The sequence below is a fragment of the Vicia villosa genome, linkage group LG1 (assembly GCF_029867415.1).
Source record: "Vicia villosa cultivar HV-30 ecotype Madison, WI linkage group LG1, Vvil1.0, whole genome shotgun sequence".
NCBI classification, from domain to species: domain Eukaryota; kingdom Viridiplantae; phylum Streptophyta; class Magnoliopsida; order Fabales; family Fabaceae; genus Vicia; species Vicia villosa.
Genome location: NC_081180.1, coordinates 160,812,169 through 160,836,863, shown reverse-complemented (window position 1 = coordinate 160,836,863; position 24,695 = coordinate 160,812,169). Strand labels below are relative to the sequence as shown.

Sequence of the window (24,695 nt, the reverse complement as noted above, 5' to 3'; positions counted from 1 at the left end):
GATTGTTTTGCCAACTGCTTTCTGATATTGGGCAGAATAGTATCATTATATTTTGCAATCCTTTTCCTGTTAGACTCCCATCTCATCATCAGATACACCCTAATCTCTTCAAGCATAGTCACAATGGGCTTGGCTCTTGCAGTTACAAAGACAGAGTTAAATGCTTCAGACATATTATTCACCAAAGTGTCACATTTTGGACCACTTTTAAACATTGATTTACTCCAGAACCTAGGTGGGATCTTCCAAATGTGATTAAAGGCATCTGTATTCTCATCTTTAATCTGTCTCATAATTTTCTCCCAAGCATTTGGATGACTTGCATAAGCAGCCTTCCACATCAACTCCTTTAATTTGACACCAGGAAACTTCTTCTTGAAATTGCTATATAAGTGCCTACTCAACCAAATATATTTGTACACAAACAGAATAACTACAGAATCAGAATATATAGGTGCCTACTCACACAATCAGAATAACTACACAATCAGAATAACTACCTAATCAGAATAACAACCAATCAGAATAAATGTTTACCTAACACAAATATGTTTATAGAACAACTACCTAGCCAGAATAACTACCTAGCCAGAATAACTACCTAGCCAAAATAACTACACAATCAGAATAACTACATAATCAGAATAACAACCAATCAGAATAAATGTTTACCTAACACAATCAGAATAACTACCTAGCCAGAATTAGTGTTTACAGAACAAGGAATATGTTTATTAACTACCTGAATATGATGACAATCAGAATTAGTGTTTACAGAACAAGGAATTAGTGTTTACAGAACAAGGAATATGTTTACCTAACACAAAACCTTTGATCAACTCCTGGTAGCAACTCTTCAAGTGCAGGTAACAAACCCTGTATCAAACTCATATAGGTTAGAGCATGTAACAAACTAAATAAGAGAATAAAAGTATTAGTACTAACCTTCTGTTGATCACTTATAAATGTGTATGTCTTGCATATTCTGACACCTCCCAAATCAGTTGTTAATAATTCCAAAAACCAGCTCCAAGATTCTTTGGTTTCTCCCTCAACTACAGCATATGCTATGGGCAGCATTTGATCATTAGGATCCCTCCCAATTTCTGCAAGGATTTGTCCCCCATAGTAGCCTTTCAAAAAACATCCATCCAAACCTATAATAGGTCTACACTTGAAGAAACTGTCCTTGCAAGCTTTGAAGCAGATATACATCCTTTGGAAGTGTGGATTCAAAGGCCTATCAATATTCTCAGTGTTGTCCTCTCCACCTTGACTTGGTTGGCAAGGTTGACTACTAATAACCACAGTTGAACCAGGGTTGGACCTTAAAAGCTCATGTCCATAATCATGGATTCTTGTATATTGATCCCTAAAAGAACCATCTACAATGTCAACTGCAATTGACTTAGCTCTGTATGCAAGTGTCTTATTGATCCCTACATTCCACTTTTGTTTTGTTTTCTCCATGATATCCCTCAGCTTCAAGTCAGGATTCTCTCTCATAGTAATGGTAATTTTTTTGCCCAACCATTTGGAATTCAAAAACCTAACCTTATAGTCTCTGCTACATGTGTGATTGTCAACAATCTTTCTCAGCTGCCATGTCTTTTTGTCTGCTAATCTTGCACAATATGACTCCCATGGACATCCTTGTTTACATATGACTCTCATTCTCTTCCTATCATTTTTCTTAAATTGGATATTTCTACCTGAGTGTATGGCATAAGTTCTAATTTCTTCTTTAAAGTCTTCACTAGAAGCAAAATAAGTCCCTAATTCCCATTTGTAATCATCCATTTTTTTGGGAAGTTTGAAAGTTGGAAAATCATCTCTTATAACCTCATCATCTTCACTATCATAGTCAAGTGGTAACTCATCAGTATCATACTCCTCAGAATCACTCAAACCTCTAAAGTTCTGTTTATTAACCTCAGCTTCACAATCATCATCAAATAAACCATTACCTTCAACTTCCTCTTCCACCACCTTTTGTTTTCTTGGTCTTCCAACCTTGGGTTTCTTGGCACCTTTGCCCTTCTCCTCAGATTCCTTGTTACTATTTAGTCCTTCTGTATCATTGTGGTTACCAACTAGTCCCTCAGCTATTTGGTCAAATTCAACAGCCTTAGTGATCCCATCTAAAGTGATATCCACTATAACATCAACAGACACAATGTCCCCCTCAAAGTTAACATTCTCATTTGAGTTCCCAGTGGTCCCATCCTTATTAAATTCCCCAAAAGGATCTTCTTGGTTGGCTGATTCTTCTACACCAGTGGGCCCTCCTTCATCAACATTGTCACCTAGGTTATTCAAGTCTTCAATGGTCCCCAACTCATCAAAAGTTCCTACTATAGCAGCATTATTCAATTCATCCACATCCTCATTAATTACTTCAGCTTCTGCTTTAACTGGATGCATGACATATAGATGCACATTCCCATTAATCAATGCAATAACTTTCATTCTAGTTGTTCCTGTGTCGTCATTCAACATCACTAACTCATTGTCATCCATTGCATCGTAATACCACAAACTATCTACTTTTGGGTACCCTAGTTCTTTTAAACTATCCATAACCTCGAAATAACTCCAATAATCCGGGTCAACCCCCCAAATCTCCTTTAACCCATCAAAACCTAACCTATTGAACTCAGTAAACACACCCCCATGATGTACGACACACTCAAACCGATCACTCATGACCTAATCACAACGAATAAGGAATATGTGAGACTACGGAGAAGACAACAAGCTAATAACGACAAGGATGAAAACAAAATGAAGAGGGATATCCACGTACCTTAGCCTGCAAATGAGTTACTGGAAACAATCTTCGTCTTCAGCCTGAGGGTTTCTTTGCATCTGCTAGGGTTTTTGAGACAAACTATGGAAATGAGGAGAATGAGAAAATGAAGTTCTTGAAACGAAAAGCTTGAGGAAATGAGGTTACTATTTGTGACACATCAGTATATGCATAATTGACACATCATATTACTAAATGCCACATAATCTTTTTTTAACGTTTGTTCACAGAATGGATTTAACTGACTAACGGAGACTGTTTGAAGGAGGCTAATGAAACGTTTTAAATTTGTGGGACTAAACTGAAACAATAAATTAAGTTACGGGACTAAAAGAGTAATTAAGCCTTTCTTCGATGTAATGTTTTCTTCCCTTTCTTTAACAATGAACTTTTTTTTCTTTAAAAATGCATACGGACTTGGATCATCTCCAGGGGCGGAGCGAGAATCAAAATCTAGGGGATTTCCATAATAAAAATAAAATATACAATTAATTTTATAATTCAACGTTTCAAATCACAATCACGATCAAAATCAAAATCCAATTAATTTTACAATTTAAAATTTCAAATCACAATTATAATTAGAAGTTACAATTTGCTTGCGCGGCGGCTGGGTAAAATATGATATTCCAAACATACAATTATAATTACGAGTTAAAATTATAATAAAATTTTCATCATTGTACATATAAAAATTTTAGAGTAAAACATGAAACAAACATAGAGAAAATAAGATTTGGACTTTGGATTCAATATAAAGAATTTCCAGTGTAGATAAAAAGAATCAAGAATGGAAGTTGTTATTTACATAATTTTCTTCACAAATCAATCACAAAATTGCACAAGATTTCAATTGGGTTGAATTTGAAATTGCAAATGACATCACCATTATCACACTGTTTCAATGGATTCAACTAAGTTGAATTGAAAATTTGAAAAATTAAAAATAAAGAAACTTACAGGGAGAGAGATGTTGATACAGCTACTACTTAGAGTGAGAGTGTTGTTGTTTTGTTAAACCTAAATTAACAAAGTGCAATAACAAAAAGGGTTAAAAGAGGGGAGGGTAAATTGATAAAAAAAAATAAAAAAATGAAGGGTATTCCTGGGAATACGCTATAAATTTAAATTTAAATAATGAATTTATAAATTTTTGTTATAAAATTAACCAAAACAATATAGATGAAGGAGAGATGAATGAGAGAAAAGAAGATAAAAAGTAATATTGTATTATCATCTTTGTAGTAGTTAGCTTTACATTGCAAAGTGGTCTCTATTTATAGGATATTAGGAAGGTGAAAAATCATAACCTTACTATACCACTTAATAGGGAATATGAAGATGAAAGATAAGAATATATATGGACATCCACAATAATATTTATTCATAACACTCCCCCTTGGATGTCCATTGAGGATATGCCTCGTTAAAACCTTACTAGAGAAAACCCAGTGGGAAAAAATCTAGTGAAGGAAAAAGAGTACAATATCCCTTGATTGTGAACTGCCTCGTTAAAAACCTTACCAGAAAAACCCAGTGGGACAAAACCATGGTGAAGGGAAAAAGAGTGCAGAAAATATTTATTGCTCCCCCTCATATATACATTTATATGTGAGACGATATTATTTGTAGTAGTTACTTAAAATGTCTTCTTCGAAGTGACTTCATGTAGTGCTAATGGTTATGCGAGACTTTGTGAAGTTGTTGCCATGATTTGTTTCATAGATCTCCATGAAATGGTTGTACCATCACATGTAAACAAATAACCTCTTTTTGATCTACCATTGTGAGAATCTGACAAGTAACCAGCATCTTTAAGATAACAAAGTATATGTTTGACTGCTTTCCAATTTCTTCGTGTAGGTGAATAATTCTATCTTACTTATAGATTGACGGCAAATGATATATCATGATGTGTATAATTATCAAGGTGCATTAGTACTCCAATTGCACTGAGATATGGTACTTCAGGACCAAGCAATTTTCATCATTTTCTCGAGGCCTAAAAAGATCTTTCTCCACATCTAATGATCTAACATTTTCATCTAAAGATCTTTGTCCATATAGAATCATTTCAACACTTTTCTATAGAGCCTTCTTGATGTACAAATATTCTTTTGTCCACCTGCTCAATTTGCAAACCTAGACATATTTTATCTTTTCTAAGTCCTTCATCTCAAACTCTTTATTTAAGCAATTTATAGCTTTTGGAAGCTCTTCAGGAGTTCCAATAATACTTATGTCATCCACATAGACAACTATTATTGCAAATACTTTTCCATATCATTTTATGAAAGTACAAGGACAAACTGAGTTATTTGTATATTCATCCTTTAGTAAATATTCACTGTGGTAATTGTACCACATGCATCCAGATTGTTTCAACCTATAGAGAAACTTGTTCAATTTGATGGAGTAGTTTTCTCGAGATTCAAAATTACGTGCCTCTGGTATATTGAATCCTTCAGGGAGTTTCATGTAAATGTCACTATTAAGTGAACCATATAAATAAGATGTCATTACATCCATCATGTTCAGATTAAGCCCTTCATGTGTTACAAGGCTAATTAATTATCAAAAATTAATTGAATCCACTATAGGTGGATATGTTTTATATAATTCAATCTTAGGTCTTTGTGAAAATCATTGAGCAATAAATCAAACTTTATATCATTCTTATTTTTCTTTTTCACAAAAACTCATTTATATCCAATTAGTTTCACACCATGAGGTGTTCGGACTACAGGTCCAAAAGTGAGTCACTTGTAAAGTGAGTTTAATTCTTACTCAATTGAATATATTTATTTTGGCCAATTCTCACTTAGTCTCTAATCTTTAATAGACTTTGACTCATGATCCTCGTTATCATTGATCACTTTTAGCGCTATATTGTATACAAAGACATTGTCAATATTGACTTTATTTAGTTATCTCAATTTTGGTTCCATTCCATTTCATCCATGACATAATTTATCGAGATCTCTTTATTTCATATTTCAAGTACTTGATTTGTTCTTCTGGAACTGAAAATTAAATTAGATCAAAGTGCTCTTAGCATTTTCATATCCTCACTTGGGTCATCTTTAGTTTCTTTTCTTAGTAGAGGACTTTTAACATTGGAACCGACTTTCATACCACGCTTCAGACGCAGCTACAACTCATTTGCAATATTATATTATCCAATAGGAGAATCCACTTTGAGTGGAGTATTACCAGCTGATAATTTATTTCATAAACTTTGCAAATGAATAATATTTTGAACTTTTGGTTCATATTAATTTGTACGAGGATCAAGACAACAATTTATTTTAACTTGTTCATTTGAACTTCTTGTTCATGATTTCAGCTGTTCATTTCCCTCCCCCCTAATATTAGGAAAATTAATTTATCAAGTGATAATCAGCCTACTGGGCTGCAATCAAGTGTTTGACTATTTTCTCAAATTATATCCTCAAAATTGAGAGTTATATTAATTATATTTTTCCAATATTCTTTCATGACTCATCTTAATGTATTATATTGGAGCAATTGGAATATACACAACACATCCAAATGTTCACTAAGATGAGAAATACTAGAATAAATTAGGGAGGACTAATATATAGTATCTTGTTGGCTTAATGCGAATAAATATCTTAATATCATAGTTTGAGTGTTTCAAATATATAATTTAGAAGTGATGATCTCATAAGTATTAACCATATAATTAACTTTAGACGTCTAAAGAATGGATCTTCGGGTCCATTTTCTTTTTATGAACATATATTACATGATATTCAATATCAATTTTAATAATATATGTGATACTTATACATAAATTTCTATAAAAAAAATCCAGAAAACAAGATCTTAGCCTAATTAGTTGAGAAAATAATTTCACAAACTTCTGGTTGTGAGTAGAGACATATGCATGATATTTTAGTCGATGCAACAATTAATGTCATAAAAACGCAATTTCTCAAATTTTTATTTTCCTTTAGAAACACACAAAAATTGACCGGATTGAAGAAACTTCTGGTTCTTCAATACAAATTATTCGCATCATATTATATCCGAGATGACCCAACCCGTTTTACCAACGACACATTTAAGTGTAATTTGTAAACAACTGGTTTACAATGACACGTGCTTCAATTGTACTAATATAAGTGTAGTGCAAGCCCGAGGGAAAAGCCGATAGCTTTTCTATTATACATTTATGTCCAAATTCATTTGTGTAATACAAAGATATTCAATACCTTCAATATAATTCATGTGAATTATCTATGACGAAAATATTTGACAAGACATAAAGAGAACACACAAAAAGAAAATATAAAGGATTAAAGTTCATTCGAATCTCGACTCTATCAGAATATGAGATTACTTTCGTGTGCCTTTAAGATGGACTAACAAATGTCATCCATACACTATACTTGTAAAAAGAAAAGAATAGTATAATTAAAATTTATATGAGAAATCTAAACACTATTATAACAACTTTAAAATATGTAGCAACTTTAGACTATTGATATATTCTTTAATAGATTGCAATGTCTTAATTCTCTTGTTAAAATATCAATATTTAGAAATAATATGAATAAAGAAATTGTATCAGCAAGACTTTGTTTGATATGAGGTATTACAATTGAGTACATAAATTAAACACCGATCATCCTAATTTTGGAGCATCAAGAACTAAATCTAATTTGTGTAATGATTGGCAATATATTCCAAACTAATATGATAGTATCCCATGATTAATAATTTTAATCATACACACGCATATGAACATATTATCATATAATTATCAAAATTATACAAAATCATATCATCAAAATTATATCATCATATAATTATGTTGTTTTACTATCTTTCAGGGATGTTTGATAAGATCTTCAGTAACTATATAAATAATTTGTTATAAATAATGATCGAAAACATATAACCATCCTGCCGGGATGCGTTAATATTATTTGTGTTATTCTTCTGGAATGACAATCTTTTTATGAGCATATTACAAATTATAAATTTTTAGATCAATACAACAACAAAAATTTATGAAATCCTTCAGGGATATTTCAATATTACTCTTGCAATATTTTTGGGATGCATGAAGATCATCCTCAAAATCATACCTCAAAATCATCCTTCTGGGATACTTCAATATTATTGATTCAATAACTTTAGAATTCGATAATATTATTGAAGCAATCATTTTGTTAATTTTTAACATAATTGATACAATCCTTCTAGAATTCAATAATATTATAGATGCGGTCTTTTAAATGTGATTGAACGTTGAATTCTTTTGGAATTCATCAATTATTATAAACACAATAATCGATTAAACTCAATCTTTGAACAATAATTTGGAGATAGTTTAATATTAATCTTTAGTTCTACAAATATCACATCACTAACTATTTCCATAAACAACGGTCAAGAAAAATTATTCTTTGTGCAATCCTTCAGGGATATGTTATTAGTATAGATGCAATCCTTCTGGGATTCATTAATATCATGATGAAATTCTTCTAATATTATAGATACAATATTTTAAGATGTGAGAAATCCTTATTTTAAAACTTTAACTCTTCGGGAATTATATATCACAAATGATCTTCATAGTGATAAAAAGTTTTTTTTTTTGTGTAGTTCTTCAGGAACTCAATCATAATCATCATTTTTTTTATAATTCTTCAAGAATTATATATCAAACTCAATATTATCTTTCTAGGATATTTGATACGTTCTTCAAGAACTATATATAACAAACTTAATACTATCTTTAATGGATATTTGTTAAGTTCTTCAGGAACTATATAACAAACACGTTGTTTTTGTGTAATCCTTTAGAGATTATTGATAGTTTAATAAGATATAATATCAAAATTCAACATGGATAATGAGAAAATAAAATAATAAACTAATATTACCTCTAACAATTAGGGCTTCAATTTTTTTCAAGTTTGGTAGAGCTTCGTGCTGATAACGTGTTATGAAATTAACCAAAACAGTATAAATGAAGGAGAGATGAATGAGAGAAAAGAAGATAAAAAGTAATATTGTATTATCATCTTTGTAGTAGTTAGCTTTTCATTGCAAAGTGGTCTCTATTTATAGGATATTAGGAAGGTGAAAAATCATAACCTTACTATACCACTTAATAGGGAATATGAAGATGAAAGATAAGAATATATATGGACATCCACAATAATATTTATTCATAACAATTTTAATATTTTAAATTTTCTCGTGATTTTTTTAGAGATAAGTCATCTAATTTGACGAGTTTATTAACTATATAATTTTGTTATAGATATTGTGTTATTTGACTGAATTATCTAATTTAGTCAGATTTAATAATACAGTTCGACCAGTGATCAAATAGTTCAACTAATAAATCAATGATCCAGTATTTTCGTTGTTTTAATGACCGGTTTAATTTTTAAAATACTGATGGTAAAGTTTGAGAGGCTGAAAAAATATAAAATTATAAAAGAAGAAAAATTTAAAAAAAATAGTTAAGTTATTATTTTATTTTTAGTTTAAAAATATTATATAATATATAAATATAAAAAAGATTAAAAAAATTTGGTGTGGCTATAGCCACACTCTGCCTCAACCTAATTCCGCCCCTGTCCGGAAGCATCTTTTTTTTTTGTTTAACGTTGTTTTGTTTCGTAGATGTACATACGAAAGCTTTTGTAACTGCATCTACGAAAACATTTGATGTTATATTCGCGTCAGACTCTTCCTCTCCCCCATTCTTCACTTTTCTCATTTCCATACACTCAAATTCTCCAAACCTCAAATATCAAACTTCCACAAAATTTGTTTTCTTTCTCTCGAGTTCGGCCAATAACGTCAACATTAACAATAGACACAGTGTCATACCCTAAAATTTGCCCGCCCGTTATATATGTTGCAATGACATTTTAAATTGAATGAATTGAGTAGCACAATTGACAAATCATATGTAAAGTGTTGTGAGTGTATAGTGTCGCGGGTTCAAATGCTACTGTTTTTTAGCACATATACTTCTTTGTGATTTTTTTTCTCTCTTAATTTTCCCTTACAATTTTCTTTTTACATTTTATTTTTTAACATACAATCAATTTTTTTTGTTTACTACTATCACCATATTTTATACATTATCATTTTATTATTTTACCATTATTATTGCAATTACTAATAATTTCTACCATTTAATATTATTATGTAGATATTCTTAGCACCATTATATTATTATTATTATTATCAATATATTTATTTTGTTATTGCCATTAGTGTCTTTATCAAATTCACTTGTTACTGTTTTTTAATTCACTGAGTAAAGCCTAAGAAGTCACAAAAAGGAATGAAATATGTTTGTACATAATTACCAAATCAAATTCATTCTTTCTAAAAACGCAAAAAGCTTTCCAAAAAAATATTCCAATCAATTATAAAAGTTGTACAAAATCAAATCATGATAAATTGATTTCAAAACTTTCTTAATTGACAGTAATCAACTTAATTTCTAATTCTTAGTAGCTAACCTACTTCCTCACTATAGATATGGAGAAAGAAACCGGTTAGAAGGGGGTGGCAGAACGAAAAAAAAAACTTGAGAGAAAGTTCAAGGAAATCGTGAAAAACAGAGGGGACGCTGCCTCCAAGAATCGTAAAAAATTTCAAGGAATGGTCAATTCGAGTTCCAAATCTAAGGCTTCTCCAAGAGCTTATATTGATCAAAACGTATTCTCTGGCCTTTTATGAACGATTTTGGATCATCACAAACCATTGAGACCTCCCAGAATTGCGACGACAGGGTCATAGTTTTAGCAAAAAAAATTGTGATTCGATTCTCGTTATACAGGCGTTATAAATCGATTTGGATTATATATTTGTATTCATTATGATGTTTACAAGCTTTTTGGGCAATTTAATTGAAGTTTGGTTGCATATATAAGAATCCACCATTGTTAGGTTTTCAGAGCTGTGTTTTAGGATCTAGAGTTGCAGATGAAATTGGACGAAATCGATGATACCAGTGGATTCGGAAGGCGATTTTAAGTCGGTCTATGTCCTTGTAATTAATTTATGTGTTGTGCTTGCTTGGGCTCAAATGTGCAGGAATGGCCATGGTGTTGTTCGCAGACCGTCGCAGCGAAGAAGAAGATATCACGCGCGTCTGGTTTTTTTTTTATTATTTAAATTCATGATTTTTTCATATATAATGGAATGGAATTATTGTTCTAAGAGCAAATTGACGCAGCACCTTTGGTTTGAATGGAAGTCTTGGATTTTTTCATATATATTTTCCTTATTTTCTTTTGGCAATACATTGATCATCAATCAATTTTCTCCTCGATCCGACTATATCTATTGGTCGCATTGGCGAGAAATAAATTAAATCTAATTAATTTATCTATTAATATTAATTTAATTAATTATGGTTTAATTCTGTCCTCGACCCGACTAAATCTATTAGTCGCAATGACGAGAGATAAAATAATAAAACATAAAACGCATAATTTAATACAAAATTAAAACACACCTCATTTGCTGCCTGTGACGATCGAATCTATCGATCAGAGCAACCAGCAATACATTATTTAATCCGTTAACTATAATGATCAAACTCGCAACTAACGGTGACATATTAAATAAGGGTTGTACGCCCAAACATTCAAAACACACTAAACCACGACACTACGGAATTTTCATCTCTTCAACACTACGATTTTCAAATCTACAATAAGGTAATTCAAAATACCTTCGAACTTCGCATTTCAAAAACTACGATAAGGCCATTCAAAAAGCCTTCAAACAACCTCATACTAATTCAAAGGCGTACAACCATGTGCCCGAACTACGTTGACTCTGATTCTCCCTAAGGAGATACGTAGGCACTTGGATAACCAAGGCGAGTCCCCTTCCTCAAAATTCTAATCAGGTTCAAATCTTGTCGTTCACCCTTCTCATTTCCTTAGCTATTAACTTCTATAATTTTGCCATAAACCTTCATCTTAGATCAAACCTTAGGAAAGGGTTGAGGGTGCCTAACACCTTCCCTCGACCTGAATATAATAATCTTACCCCGATCTCTTAACTGCATAGGGTTTCCTATTCGCCCTAGTAGAATAGGTGGCGACTCTAAACCTTTAACTTTTAGGGCAGGTTGCTACACACAGTCCAACAACTTCCAAACTCAATTTAATCGGTAAGATTTCGATGTTTCGAGTTATTTTAGAGTATTTGTAATAGAGTCAGAATTTTATTTTTAGGTGTAGAAATGATTGGATAGTTTTAGAAATATAGTTTAGAGACAATGTAGACACTGTTTGATGTGTAAAATGGATGATCAATCCACCAAAATGGGGTTTTTAACCCTCTGCAGTAGTGACCAGACATCATTGTTGCGTTTTTTAGGTTTCAGAACTTTCCGTAGATTCATCTACGGAAGAATAGAACGTTGGATCATTTCGTAGATGCACCTACGGAAGAAACCCAGCTTTTGAAACGTAAGGTACTTATGTAGATGCATCAACGGAAGAGCAAATATTTTTTCTTTCTTTTCTTATTATAACTACATAGTATATAACTCGATTTTATTTGTATCACAATGCAGACATTATAGCTGACAATCCAGACCGAATTATACATTGGAGGACTACACAGCATGCATCCGTGCAGCGTAAACGGATGCATGTAGTATCACAAGTGACTGATGGAGCTGCCATTCCAAAAGATGTACCTGCTACACCCGTTCCAGCCGGGCTTTCTCCATCTGTTCCAGTTGAGGGGCCTTCTCCATCCGTTCTAGTTGAGGAGCCTTCTCCATCTACTACTTCATCACGGAGGCCTTGGGATAATGTTAAGGGTTCCTCACAGATGCCCTCTGCCCACAGACGTTGACGGGGAAGTTCTTCTACTTCTATGCATGTGCCAATGACGACCGATGCAGGATCTTCGGTGCCACCTCCCGAGCTGCACGAGGATGATCCGGTGTCGGAGCCTGTCTGGTACCCGGGGGGTCCTATAAGTGCATCCCTGTTGACAAGGTATGCAGATCATTCAGCCAGGCATATTTGGAAAATTTCAAGATAAGGATCCCTGGATGTTCTACAACCATGACCAGAAGATTGCCGCACTCGAGCATCCTGACGAGTCGTGGTTCTAAGATGTACTCGCAGCTTCTTGGCTGAGGAACCTCTGTCATGTCGGCTTCCAGACGATTCATAATGGGATACTTATGGCATTTGCAGAGAGGTGGCATCCAAATACTTCGTCATTTCATCTTCCTCATAGTGAGATTACCATCACTCTTGATGACGAGGCATGCCTCCTACATCGACCTATCAGGGGTACCCTCCTTGGTCATGCTAGACTGACGAAGGAGGAAGCGATTGAGATCCTGATTGAGGAGCTGGGGGCTGATCCTGATGACGCGCTTGAGGAGGTGGAGAGGACCCGTGGGGAGCACGTGAGGTTTCACTTCTTGCAGCAGTGATATGATGCCGAGATTTTTGCGGCACATGAGACTGCTGGTGACGAGGCAGAGGTGGATATACACAGAGAGCGGGTGCTAAAATGTTACTTCATTTATTTGATAGGCACTCGGCTTTTTATGGACACGAGCTCGATATACACAGATGTTGTTTACCTGACATATTTATCGGATACCGCATGTGTCCATTAGTACAACTGGGGAGCGACTACCCTGGTGTACAGTTACCATAGACTTGGAGAGGGATTCCTCTGGAAGGCAAGGATTGTGGATGGCAGTTATACCCTCTTAGTGGTAACTTGGAGTAGCTTGGAAGATGTTGATCTTCCTGTTGCTTATGTCGAGTCGGGTCGTGCTCTGATACGTAACACCGGGGGGATGAACGCTTAGTTAACTCTTATTGTCTTTGATGATTGTTTGGAGTCTTATGAACTCTGGATTATTTGAATAAATGTTGTTTATACTGGAAGTAGATTATTTTGATAACATTATGTGAATCTTTTCCGCTGCGTAATAAAATGAGAAGTTGAGAATTATGAAGTTTTGTTTTTGGTTCATCTGCATAACGTGTTATGTATCTATTTAAATGATCAAGCAAATTTAACATGTTTTGAGAAGTGTGACATCCTAATTGCATGTTTATTATTTGAACAAACTACTTTGATTTTATATTAATAAACTCCAAAGAAATTAGGGTGTTACAATATGTTGATTGTTGCTAATCATTTAAATGAACCTAAAATGATGTTGAAAAAAGAGTTTGCATGAAATACTTAGGTGCTGCTAAGAAGATTCTTGGTATGAAAATTCACAAAGATAAGCAGTGGCGGAGCCAGAAATATTATGTAGCCTGGGCAAAAAAATTAACTGAACTTTATATAAATAGTCATAAATTGTGCTACATAAAAGAGATGAAACTTAACATGCGAATAGTGTGCTAAATAAAATTAAGAGGTAAATGCCCTCTCCGAGACTTCTTTGCGGTGAATGTTCGAATAATATCAACATCTTTAAGTGTCTTGAATATCTCCCGCTCGGTGTAACATATCATCAAGTCATTGAACCACACATCGTTGATCTTGTTGCGCAAATTAGACTTGATAATATTCATTGCTGAAAAAGCTCTTTCAACGGATGCTGTTGACACCGGCAATATCAAAGCCAACTCAATGAGCTTGTAGACCAATGGAAATACCAAATGTTTCTCAGTTCGAACCATCTTCATAGCCAAACTTTGAACATCTTCACAAGAAGTAAAGGAAGCATGCCTTTTCATTTGATGTACATAAGTCTCAAGTTGCTCCCTTATTGTTCCACGGTCATCATCAGAAAAGTCTACATGATAAATATTAGCAAGATGAGCAAGCTTATCAACATCAAACTTGGAAAAAGAGTTCTTGGGGTCAAGACATGAGAAGCAATCCAGCACAACGTTACTTCCTTCACAAAACCGGTGATCCATCTCCACACATATTTTGTCAATAGCAACATAAAAAATCTCTGCACGGTAATGGTGAAGATTAGTGACAGTCCTCCCTTCTCTTCTTGAACGTCCCCGAACTGGTATTTCTTCATCCATATTTGGCACCGGAATACTTTGAGCAAAACAAAATTCTTGGACATCAATAAATAAATCATCCCAACCACTCTCTCTCAATGTAGCCAACCGAGCTTTAACATCATCAACTAATTCCATAGCGAGCACAATATTAAGATCTTTTGTTTGCAAGATTTTTGAAAGTTCATTTGTGATACCAAACAACTTTAACATAAACTTCAAAATGAAAGCAAATTTAAAGCTCTCCATTTTTTCTATCAAAACCGCCGCTTGGGATGGTCCACGTCCATCTTCATCAACAATACTAAGCACCTCTAACACGGAGGACCACATCTGATCCAAACGAATCAAGGTAGTATAACGTGAACCCCATCTAGTATCTCCGGGTCTAGCAAGACTAGATGATTGGTGCAAGCCCTTTCCTTGAGATATCTCACCACTCTCAAGTCTATTCAAAATTTCTCGGTGTTGTGCCTCCTTCAAAGCATCATTTCTCTTGCAAGATGCACTTGTTGTGGTTACAATCAAGGAGATGTACTCAAAGAAATCATGAATAGATGAGCAACTACTAGCAACGGACACAACCACCAATTGCAAACGGTGAGCATAACAATGGGCATAGAAAGCATAAGGGTTTTCATCTAGAATCTTTCTTTGTAAACCATTAAACTCACCTCTCATATTTGAAGCCCCATCATATCCTTGCCCTCGTATCCTTGAAATAGATAACGTGTGGCGATCGAGAATACCATAAAGAGCATCCTTTAGTGCCTCAGATGTAGTATATTTGACATGATGTAGAGCAATAAATCGTTCCACAACTTTCCCTTTGTCGTTCAAGAACCTAGAAAGATAAATAAAAATTCAAATGTATTCATCTATGTTATATTTGAATGAAATAAAAAGTTTAAGTTAATAATTGTAATAGTTTCAATAACAAGCTCATTGTACTAACCTCAACATCACCGCCATTTGTTCTTTGACAGATATATCACGTGACTCATCAATAAGCACAGAGAATTGTCTATCACCAAGCTCTTCCATAATCACCTTGGTGACTTCATGTGCACAACACATTGCAAGCTCCTTTTGAATGTCACCGGAAGTCATTGTGCAATTTTTTGGACCACGATCAAAAGCATCTCTTACTTTTTCATCATTAGATTTTACCCAATCCACCATCTCTCTAAAATTTCCCTTGTTTAGAGAAGTAGAGCTTTCATCATGGCCACGGAAAGCAATGCCTTGTGCTATGAGATATCTAGTACAATCTAAAGAACAAGTCAAACGAATCTTATACAATTCTTCTGATTCCCTAGTTGCTCTAGCAAAGATACTTGTCACACTTTGTCTTTGATTATTATAATCATCATAGTGCTTCATACATGAGATGTGCTTACTATCATGACTACCAATATGATCTTTAAAGGCTTTAGATGCATGCTTCCAATCTTTAAATCCGTCTTTGTTGAAGACTTCATAACCAAAGTGTTCGGCCCTCCCGGGAGGCTTAAAGAGAAAGCAATAGAAACAATAAGTTGCATCCTTTGACTCACTGTATTCAATCCATGTATAACTCTTATACCAAGCTTTACAAAATGCTCTTGAAGACTTCCCAAATTGAGTACGAGGAAATCTTGCTAAATCTGGTTGCGTTGGACCCTTCAATATATATGCCCTCCTCACTTGGTCTTGAATATCAGGAGCATACTCGTGAATTTGTTTCCTACATCCTGGATCACGCACAATCTCATTTGGATTAAACTCGTTGGCCACATTAGGGGGTGTTTCTTCTACTTCGGCTTCCGATTGCTTAACATTCACTTTCTCAATACTTGTTCTAGGAACCAAAAACCTCCTCATCTCTGAAATTTAATGATTCAGTGAAAAGAATTTTTAGATAAATAATTTGTAACACACAAATAGACAAGACTGACTAATTAAATAAAATAAATAGATCTTTACAAAAAAATTACAAGAGAATTTTACTATTATGAATGACCTATTAAATTAACCAAAACCTTTGAAAGAATTAAAATATAAGTATTAGATTCTAAAAAAGAATTAAACTATTTTACTATGATATAAAAAATATATAATAAGTTAATAATAATTTAAAATTGTCTTATGAGTTCAATGAACAAACAATTTAAAAATAATAAAAATTTAAACTTATAATTCATTTGCAATACATCTAAAGAACATCCTATACTGCAATTGCAATTATAATTTGCGGTACGGTGTAACTATCTAAAGAACCTATATTGCAATTGCACAATCTCCTGTGCGTAACTATCTAAAGAACCTATATTGCAATTGCCAATTGGAACAATCTACTGCGTGTAAGTCTAACTATCTAAAGAACAAAAATTTAATAAAGTATGAATAACCTATATAATATATATAATATAATAATAGAATTATTATAATAAGAAAAAAATAATAGAAAGACATTACTTGTTCTTGTTCCTGCTAGTTGCTGCAAACCAACGTGCTCCTACTTGCTGTTTGAATTGAAAGTTGAAACGGTGAAGTGACAGTAGAGGGGGAGAAAGAAATATGAATAGTCACATAAAGAGAGGAGCAGACTGTACGGAATAGTTTTTTTTTTTAATTTTTATTCTAAGTCATAAATAATTGATTGGGTTGGATCTGTTTGGCCCATTGGGTATTCATATGTTTTAATTTTTACACCCTTATTTTTACTAATTTTGCCCTTGGTTCCATTTAAAAATTGGTTATTAAATTAGGAAAAATACAAAGAAAATAGGGGTTGAGCCCGGGCGCGTGCCCGGGCTCGCCGGGCTATAGAACCGCCCCTGAAGATAAGAATGCTTGAAAATTATGTCTCTTAGAAAAGCTATGTTGAAAATGTATTATTCAAGTTTGACATGAGTAATTCAAAGCCTATGAGTACTCAATTGGCGAATCATTTTAGTTGTTATTGGATCAATGTTCAAAGACAGATGCAGAAGCTGAGTATATGTCAAATGTTCCTTACGCCAGTGTTGTTGGTTGTTTCATGTATGATATGGTCTGCACTAGACAAGATTTGATACAAGTTGTAAGTCAAGTTTGTAATTTTATGTCCAAAATGAGTAAGTGTAAATAGGAAGTAGTCGAGTTAATTTCCAGGTACTTAAAGGGTACAACGGATCAAGTATCATGTTTTAAAATGAACATGTGATCCTTCAAATGTATGATATACTGACCCAAACTACACTATTTATATGGATGATGGAAGGTCTACAATAGGGTATGTTTTTTCCTTTAGTAGGATGGACAATTTGTTGGAGATCATTGGGTTAATTCATAGTAGCTATGTCGATAACATGAATCATAATACATGGCGACATGTGAAGCTTCCAAAAAAAGTCTTATGACTAAAAGGATTGGTGAGAAAAATTGGGTGTTGAGCAAGGTGGAGTTTGATTGTATTGTGATAGTTAGACTACCATTTATTTTCCAAACAATCAGGTGTATGATGTTGGGACTAAGCATATTAATATAAGGTATCACAAGATTAGAAAATTATTTGCATCTAGACAAATATTACTGGAACAGTATTCTTCAGATAATACAATAAATGTGTTGACTAAGCCAGTCATCAGTAACAAGTTCAAGAATTGATTGAACTTGTTACACGTTTCTTTGTGTTAATCAAAAGGTATACCTCCACAGTTGTCAAGATGTGATTGTCATGCAGGAATTCTTCATAGGAGTTTGATATTGCCAAGCTAGAGATTGTTTAGTATGATTCATATAAAGATAAAGAGGAATAAAATAAGAACACAATAATTTAATATGGAAACTTCAAACGTATCTTAAACTCAACTTTTCGCTGGAGGTATGTATCAGGGGGTATAGGGGCGGTAGTCTTCAGAGTACGGTTAATAGGTATTATTATAAACTGAGTTGCAATATATATATATATATATATATATATATATATATATATATATATATATATATATATATATATATATATATATAGGGCGTATCATATGAGAATGTGAGAATGAATCTGAACCATTGGATTTTAAAATAAATGGAGGAGATTATGAGTGAATCTTTTTTTTCTCTCTCCTGTATCTTGAAATAAATGAAGTAGGAGAGAGAAAAAAAAGATTCACTCATAATCTCCACCATTTATTTTAAAATCCAGTGGTTCGGATTCATTCTCATATTCTCATATAAATATGTCATTCTCATATGATATGCCCTATATATATATATATATATATATATATATATATATATATATATATATATATATATATAATTTTAACAAAAATAAAAAATAAATTATAATTGTTTTATAACTATAGTACTAGACAACCATTGACTAAATTACATTAACAAATATCAACTATATTATTATTTTTATCTTCTCTTATATTTAAGCTTTTATACAAATTATTGTTATTAAGTGTGTATATAGACTAAATTGAATACTTTTAATATTTTAGCAAGTAAAATGTACAAAATTCTTATCTATTTTCATTGAAAAGTCTTTGAGGAAAAAGTGAGAAACGAGAAAGAAAAAAAAGGTGAAAGAAAAATAGAAGAGAAATAGTAAAATATAATATTAGAAATAGTTAGATATAATTTTTAAAGTTAAATATATTTTTTGTCCTCATAAATATATCATATTTTATTTTTAGTCCCTTAAAAAAATTTCTTCAAACAATCGTTCCTCAAAAACTTTCCATCAGTACAATTGGTCCTTGACAACAAGTGAGAATAACGAAGTTTGATGTGGCAATCTACATGGATAAGTTATTAATTGTTTTTTATATTAATCTGATCAAAAAATTATATTTTTACTGCGGCTTTTATCCAATGTGGCTTATACCTACAAAATTCACTTTCAAAATCCAAAAGTCTTTAACTTCACATTTTCTGAAAACCCTCGTATGTCTATAATGCATGTTTGATAAGGATCATCTTTTATCAATTGCGCTCCATTTGAGGCGTCTTGAAGCTCTATTGAAGTCATTGATTTTGGTGTGCGAAAGTATCTCTTACAAATATTTCCTTGTTTGAAAACTGTGATCCCAACATTAAGACAGGTTAGTAAATTTTGCACGTTTTCAGTGTTTTTCGATTTGTTTATGGTACCTTTTGTTTAAGTTTCTTCTATTTTTGTCTGACATAGTTATAGTGTTTTGCATTATGTGTGGTCCACCTGAAAAATTGTCATGTTAACTGTAAATTTCTAGGGTTTTGTATTGTGTGGTCCATTTCTTAGTTGTAATTCCAAATTTACCCTTTGTCATATCGCTAATGTATAGGATGAGGTTATTTAGGGTTGTGTTTTACACAAAGAGTTATTTTGTAAAAGACCCAAAGTTAAGGTATGAAGGCGGAAATTTTTATGCATTCAGTGGATAAGACCATGATTTTTGGTCATTCTTTGAAGCTCGTGATCTAATTAAGGGGAAGTAGTATGAATTTAATCTTTATGAAGTCAAAATATGTTAGAAACATGAAGAGGGTTGTTTGGAAAAAGATTTGAAACCATTTAGAAATGATGAGTATGCATCATTGTTAGCTTGGTTTGCTGAGAACAACAACTGTGAAGTTGATATTTATACAGAGCCCAAACCATCTAAAGGGGAGTTGACTTATATGGAGAGGTATAGAGAGAAACAAAAGGGGCGTGAAAGTGGTGAGGAACAAATTGGTGAGGACAATAAATCAAGTGAATACTCTATGAATGGCATACACTTTGAAGACACTGAAGAAGAGAGAATGCATGATTTAGACGAAAACCTTGATGAAGGGTTTAACTTAGAGGGGATGAAGGTGAGTCTAGAAGGGAGAATATTGATAGTGCTGATACAAGTCACCCAACCAACCATAGGTTTACCATATAAGAGATGGATATGGAACATGTCATTAAAGAAGATTACATGAAAAATGAGCTTGATAGTGGGGCAGATGAAGATAGTTGTGATGACAAGTTTGTGTTCATTAGGTTCAATGAAGAGGAAACACTTACAAAAGATTTCACATTCAAGGTTGGAATGGAATTTTCCTCTTTGAAGAAATTTAAAAAGGTTCCACTAGAACACAATTTTTTGAATGGTAGGGAGGTAAGATTGGCCAAAAATGACGATAATAGGTATAGGGTTATTTCTAAGAACAAAAAAAAATGTGACTCACAGTACTTTGCAGTACAGTCTTAAGAACTACAACATTTAAGATCAAAATTTTATTTTATAAACACAAGTGTGGAAGATAGTTCTTCAATAAGAATGCCAAGATTGTTGGGTTAATAGGATGATAGTAGACAAGTTAAAGAATAATACTACAATGAAGTTAAATGAAGTTGTAGCGAATGTAAGGTTGAGGTTTGCTATTGAGATCACTAGTTGCAGGGATTTCAAAGCTAGGAAGACAGCTAGACAAGTTGTTGAAGGGGATGCAAGCAAAATAGTTTGATATGGTCATGTAATGTTGAATTAAGGAGGGCTTCTCAAGGCAACACATTCAAATTAAACTTAAGCAGACCAGGACCTGGGTTCCAACCATGATTTGAAATTGTTACATGTGTTTTGATGGGACAAATAAGGCATTAACACATGCTTGTAGACCATTCGTAGGATTAGATGGTTATCACTTAAAGAACAAATATGGTGGAATTATGTTGATTGTTTTTGGGAGGGAAGCCAATGATCAGTATTTTCTTATTGCTTTTGGGGTTGTAGAAACTAAAACCAAGGACTCTTGGAGTTGATTCATTAAGATATTACTTGAAGACATTGGTGAAAGTAGGTGGTGCTTTATTTCTGATCAACATAAGGTATGCATATTTATCTATGGTTATTCTTGTATTTTATGTCAAATTTATTTACTGAAAAGTTGGTCACATTTTATGTAGGGACTTGTGCAAGTTTTTGAGGAGGAATATCCTGCATATGAGCACAAATTTTGTTTAAGGCATTTACATGCTAACTTTAAAAAAGAAGTTTGGAGGGGTACATTATTTAGAGAACTCTTGATGGTTGCAGCAAAGACAACCTACTATGAAGCACATGATGCAAAGATGATGCAAATTATGTACTCTATTATGTAGCATCATAATATCAAATTGATGTACTATTTTGTGTACTTGTTACCTAGGAAATTGGTAAACTTCGCTGGCCTCTTTTTAAAGGTTACTTGCGAGGTCGACCAGTGAATCTCAGAATAACACTTGTATTTTCAAAGATTCTTTGTGAGGTTTTTAAGTGTTTTCTTTACAAAACAAGGTGTTCGACACAGCGTCGAACCTCCATAGAATTTGAATTTAGAATCAATGTTAATGTTTAAGCAAAAAACATGTAAGGAAAATAGCAAGGTTTAATGTAAAAGACATGATATTGAAATTTACAAGAAAAGTAAAGTGGTTCAAACATACTTAGCCCTTGCTTGACTCATTCGCTCGTCACTTGGGTACTTTGAGTATTTAGCATGTAGGCGTTTGTCCAATTGTGAACCCCCTACACTAAGTACAAAGTTCTTTATTTATAGTGCATAAAATTAACTACTTTGTGGAGGTTTCCTGATCCACTTAGGACTCCATATTCGCTTCTTATAACTTCCCTTCATAAGGCCTCACGTTCTTCATTCATATGATATTTCCCTCTAAAACTTCCCACTTTGCGTGATATAACTGATTAGCATGAATTTGTGGGCCTATGCTTTCTTCTTGGGCCCTTGGCGCTTTTGGGCTTAACAAACTGTTTTTGGCCCTTTTGTCTCCCGGTCGACCAGGTGTGGTTCGACCTAATTAAGGAACCTTCTTCAATTCCTATCATTTCTTGGCTGTATTTTGGTCTTGGCCAAAATCTCAGCCAACAGTACCTTGAAAACATCTGTGTTTTAATTATATGTAAACTGATTTAAGTGTCATGAAAGGTTCTAAGTTAAGTCAAACTAAGGCAATGCAAAGTATTTTATAAACAATGTTATTATGCCAAAATTTTAGACATGGCCAAATTGCCCATGTTATAATGCAAAATTTCCAACAAAATACACATTAAACATTAAGGAAACTAAAAAACAAAACATTTTCAATTTTCTAGAAATTCTTCTGCTTTCAGTTTGGTCTTTAGATTATTGTTCTTCTTTTTTTATCCTCATGCAACTGTTTCAAATATCTCATAGCTTCCAAGTTTGAGTTCAAACTACTCTCATCTTCATTCCCAGTTTTTTCTTGAATGTCTTCGTCCCAAATGAACAAGTCACTCGTCTCACCACTCTTTCAAAAGGGACATCTCCAAAACAACCTTCCTTTATTTGGCCTCTTCTTGCATTGGTACGAAACTATTCTACTAAGACATCCACATGAATGTCCAGCTCGAGATTTTACAAAAGAAAAATGAAATACATTTGGTTGAGTTTGTCTTCAAATGTGCCATTGAAGCGAGTTGGGTTTGGCGTTGTTGAAGGTAGTATATATATATATAACTTCCTAATTTTAATCCTAATTTTTAAAAGATTGATTTATACACAACCTCCTAATATTATATTAGAGGAACAACTAATCCATTATATTATTATTATTAAAACTAAATTACTATTAATTACATATGTTTCTCTTAAGTATTTAATCCAATAATCAATCAAGAATGATCAATTAGTCAATCGTCCAACCATTTCATTTCATATGTTACAAACTAAAAAAACAGAAAATCAACAACATATTTTGACTATAGATAGACCACTGTCATGCGGACATCCAAAAACCACGCTATATTTTCCTTTCTAGAATACCCATTTAGCTGGTATTCAAATTTCCATCCATGAATTTAAAAATAGCAAAATGAAATCTAAGACAGTAAAAATCCTAACTCAACAAAACAATCGTTACATTTTTCTCTTTTGAAAGGTAATAAACTCTAACAAATATAAAACCCACAATTTCTCCCACTTAATTTCTATCCGGGGCTCTCGCACAACACGAGTCCCCAATTTTCCACCATGCGTACATTCCTTTTCTTCATCGTTCTCCTCTTCTTCTTCTCCTCCTCCTCCGTCATCTCCACCGTCTCCGCCCACGAAACACCAACAACAACACCCGCTACTCCATCCACACAACAGCCTTCCACGCCATCTAAAAAAGGCCGTGGTCGCCGCCGTCGCAATGCAGCCAAATTCTTCGGATTCGTTCGTGCAAACCGCACAATGTATCTATACAACCAAACCGAATTAGCCAAGGAGTTCATGCACGCGCACAACTGGGTGAGAAAGGAGTACAAGCTCCCACCTTTAGCATGGAGCGAAAACCTCGCGAGCTTCGCGAGGAAGTATCTCATGGAAAGGTATGATGATTGTAAACTGGTTCATTCTACTGCGAATTACGGGGAGAATATGTTCTGGGGGAAGAAACTGCACTGGACACCTTCTGATGCGGTTTATTACTGGTACAAGGAGAAAGATTCGTTCGATTTCAATACGTTGAAGTGCGCGCCGCCACCGAAGCTTTGCGAACATTTTACGCAGATTGTTTGGAGAGATTCTTCGCATGTTGGATGTGCATTGCAGCATTGCAAGAACGTTGGCACTGGGATGCTTATCGCGTGTGAGTATGATCCGCCGGGTAATTTTGTAAACGAGAATCCTCTCGTTCATACTACTTAATCAAATCATGCCCCTAATATCAAAATGAGACATGAATTGTTGTCTTAGTTTGTTTGAGAGATTAAGGAGAATCTAATTATTATTATTTGTGACTCATGTTGTTTGTGTTCTTAATGTAAATTATAATAAATTACATTGCGTATATTATGTATATGCTTCTTTTTATGTGTTGTTTTTTGTAATCTTGTTAATTTGGTTGTACTCTAGTTGCCCTGGCAAAT

General features: G+C 33.4%; 2 protein-coding genes across 2 annotated transcripts; one reads left to right on the top strand and one right to left on the bottom strand.

The window, feature by feature from the left end:
• Positions 1-14,223: 14,223 nt before the first annotated feature.
• On the bottom strand, positions 14,224-16,707 carry LOC131619753 (uncharacterized). Its single transcript, XM_058890821.1, has 2 exons — positions 15,800-16,707; positions 14,224-15,688 (listed from the first exon to the last, which is right to left on the bottom strand). Exons 1-2 carry the CDS (start codon positions 16,705-16,707, stop codon positions 14,224-14,226), a joined length of 2,373 nt encoding a protein of 790 aa, XP_058746804.1.
• A 7,107-nt stretch (positions 16,708-23,814) lies between these two features.
• On the top strand, positions 23,815-24,474 carry LOC131658408 (pathogenesis-related protein PRB1-3-like). The gene has a single exon (XM_058927705.1). The coding sequence runs from the start codon at positions 23,815-23,817 to the stop codon at positions 24,472-24,474; it is 660 nt and encodes a 219-aa protein (XP_058783688.1).
• Positions 24,475-24,695: the final 221 nt, after the last annotated feature.

Bases quoted from the DNA above. Each gene is read 5' to 3' on its own strand.
- LOC131619753 (XM_058890821.1), bottom strand. From the start codon at position 16,707: ATGAGGAGGTTTTTGGTTCCTAGAACAAGTATTGAGAAAGTGAATGTT. The intron at 15,689-15,799 runs GTTAGTACAATG...TTATCTTTCTAG, and splicing joins CAAATGGCGGTGATGTTGAG to GTTCTTGAACGACAAAGGGA.
- LOC131658408 (XM_058927705.1), top strand. From the start codon at position 23,815: ATGCGTACATTCCTTTTCTTCATCGTTCTCCTCTTCTTCTTCTCCTCC.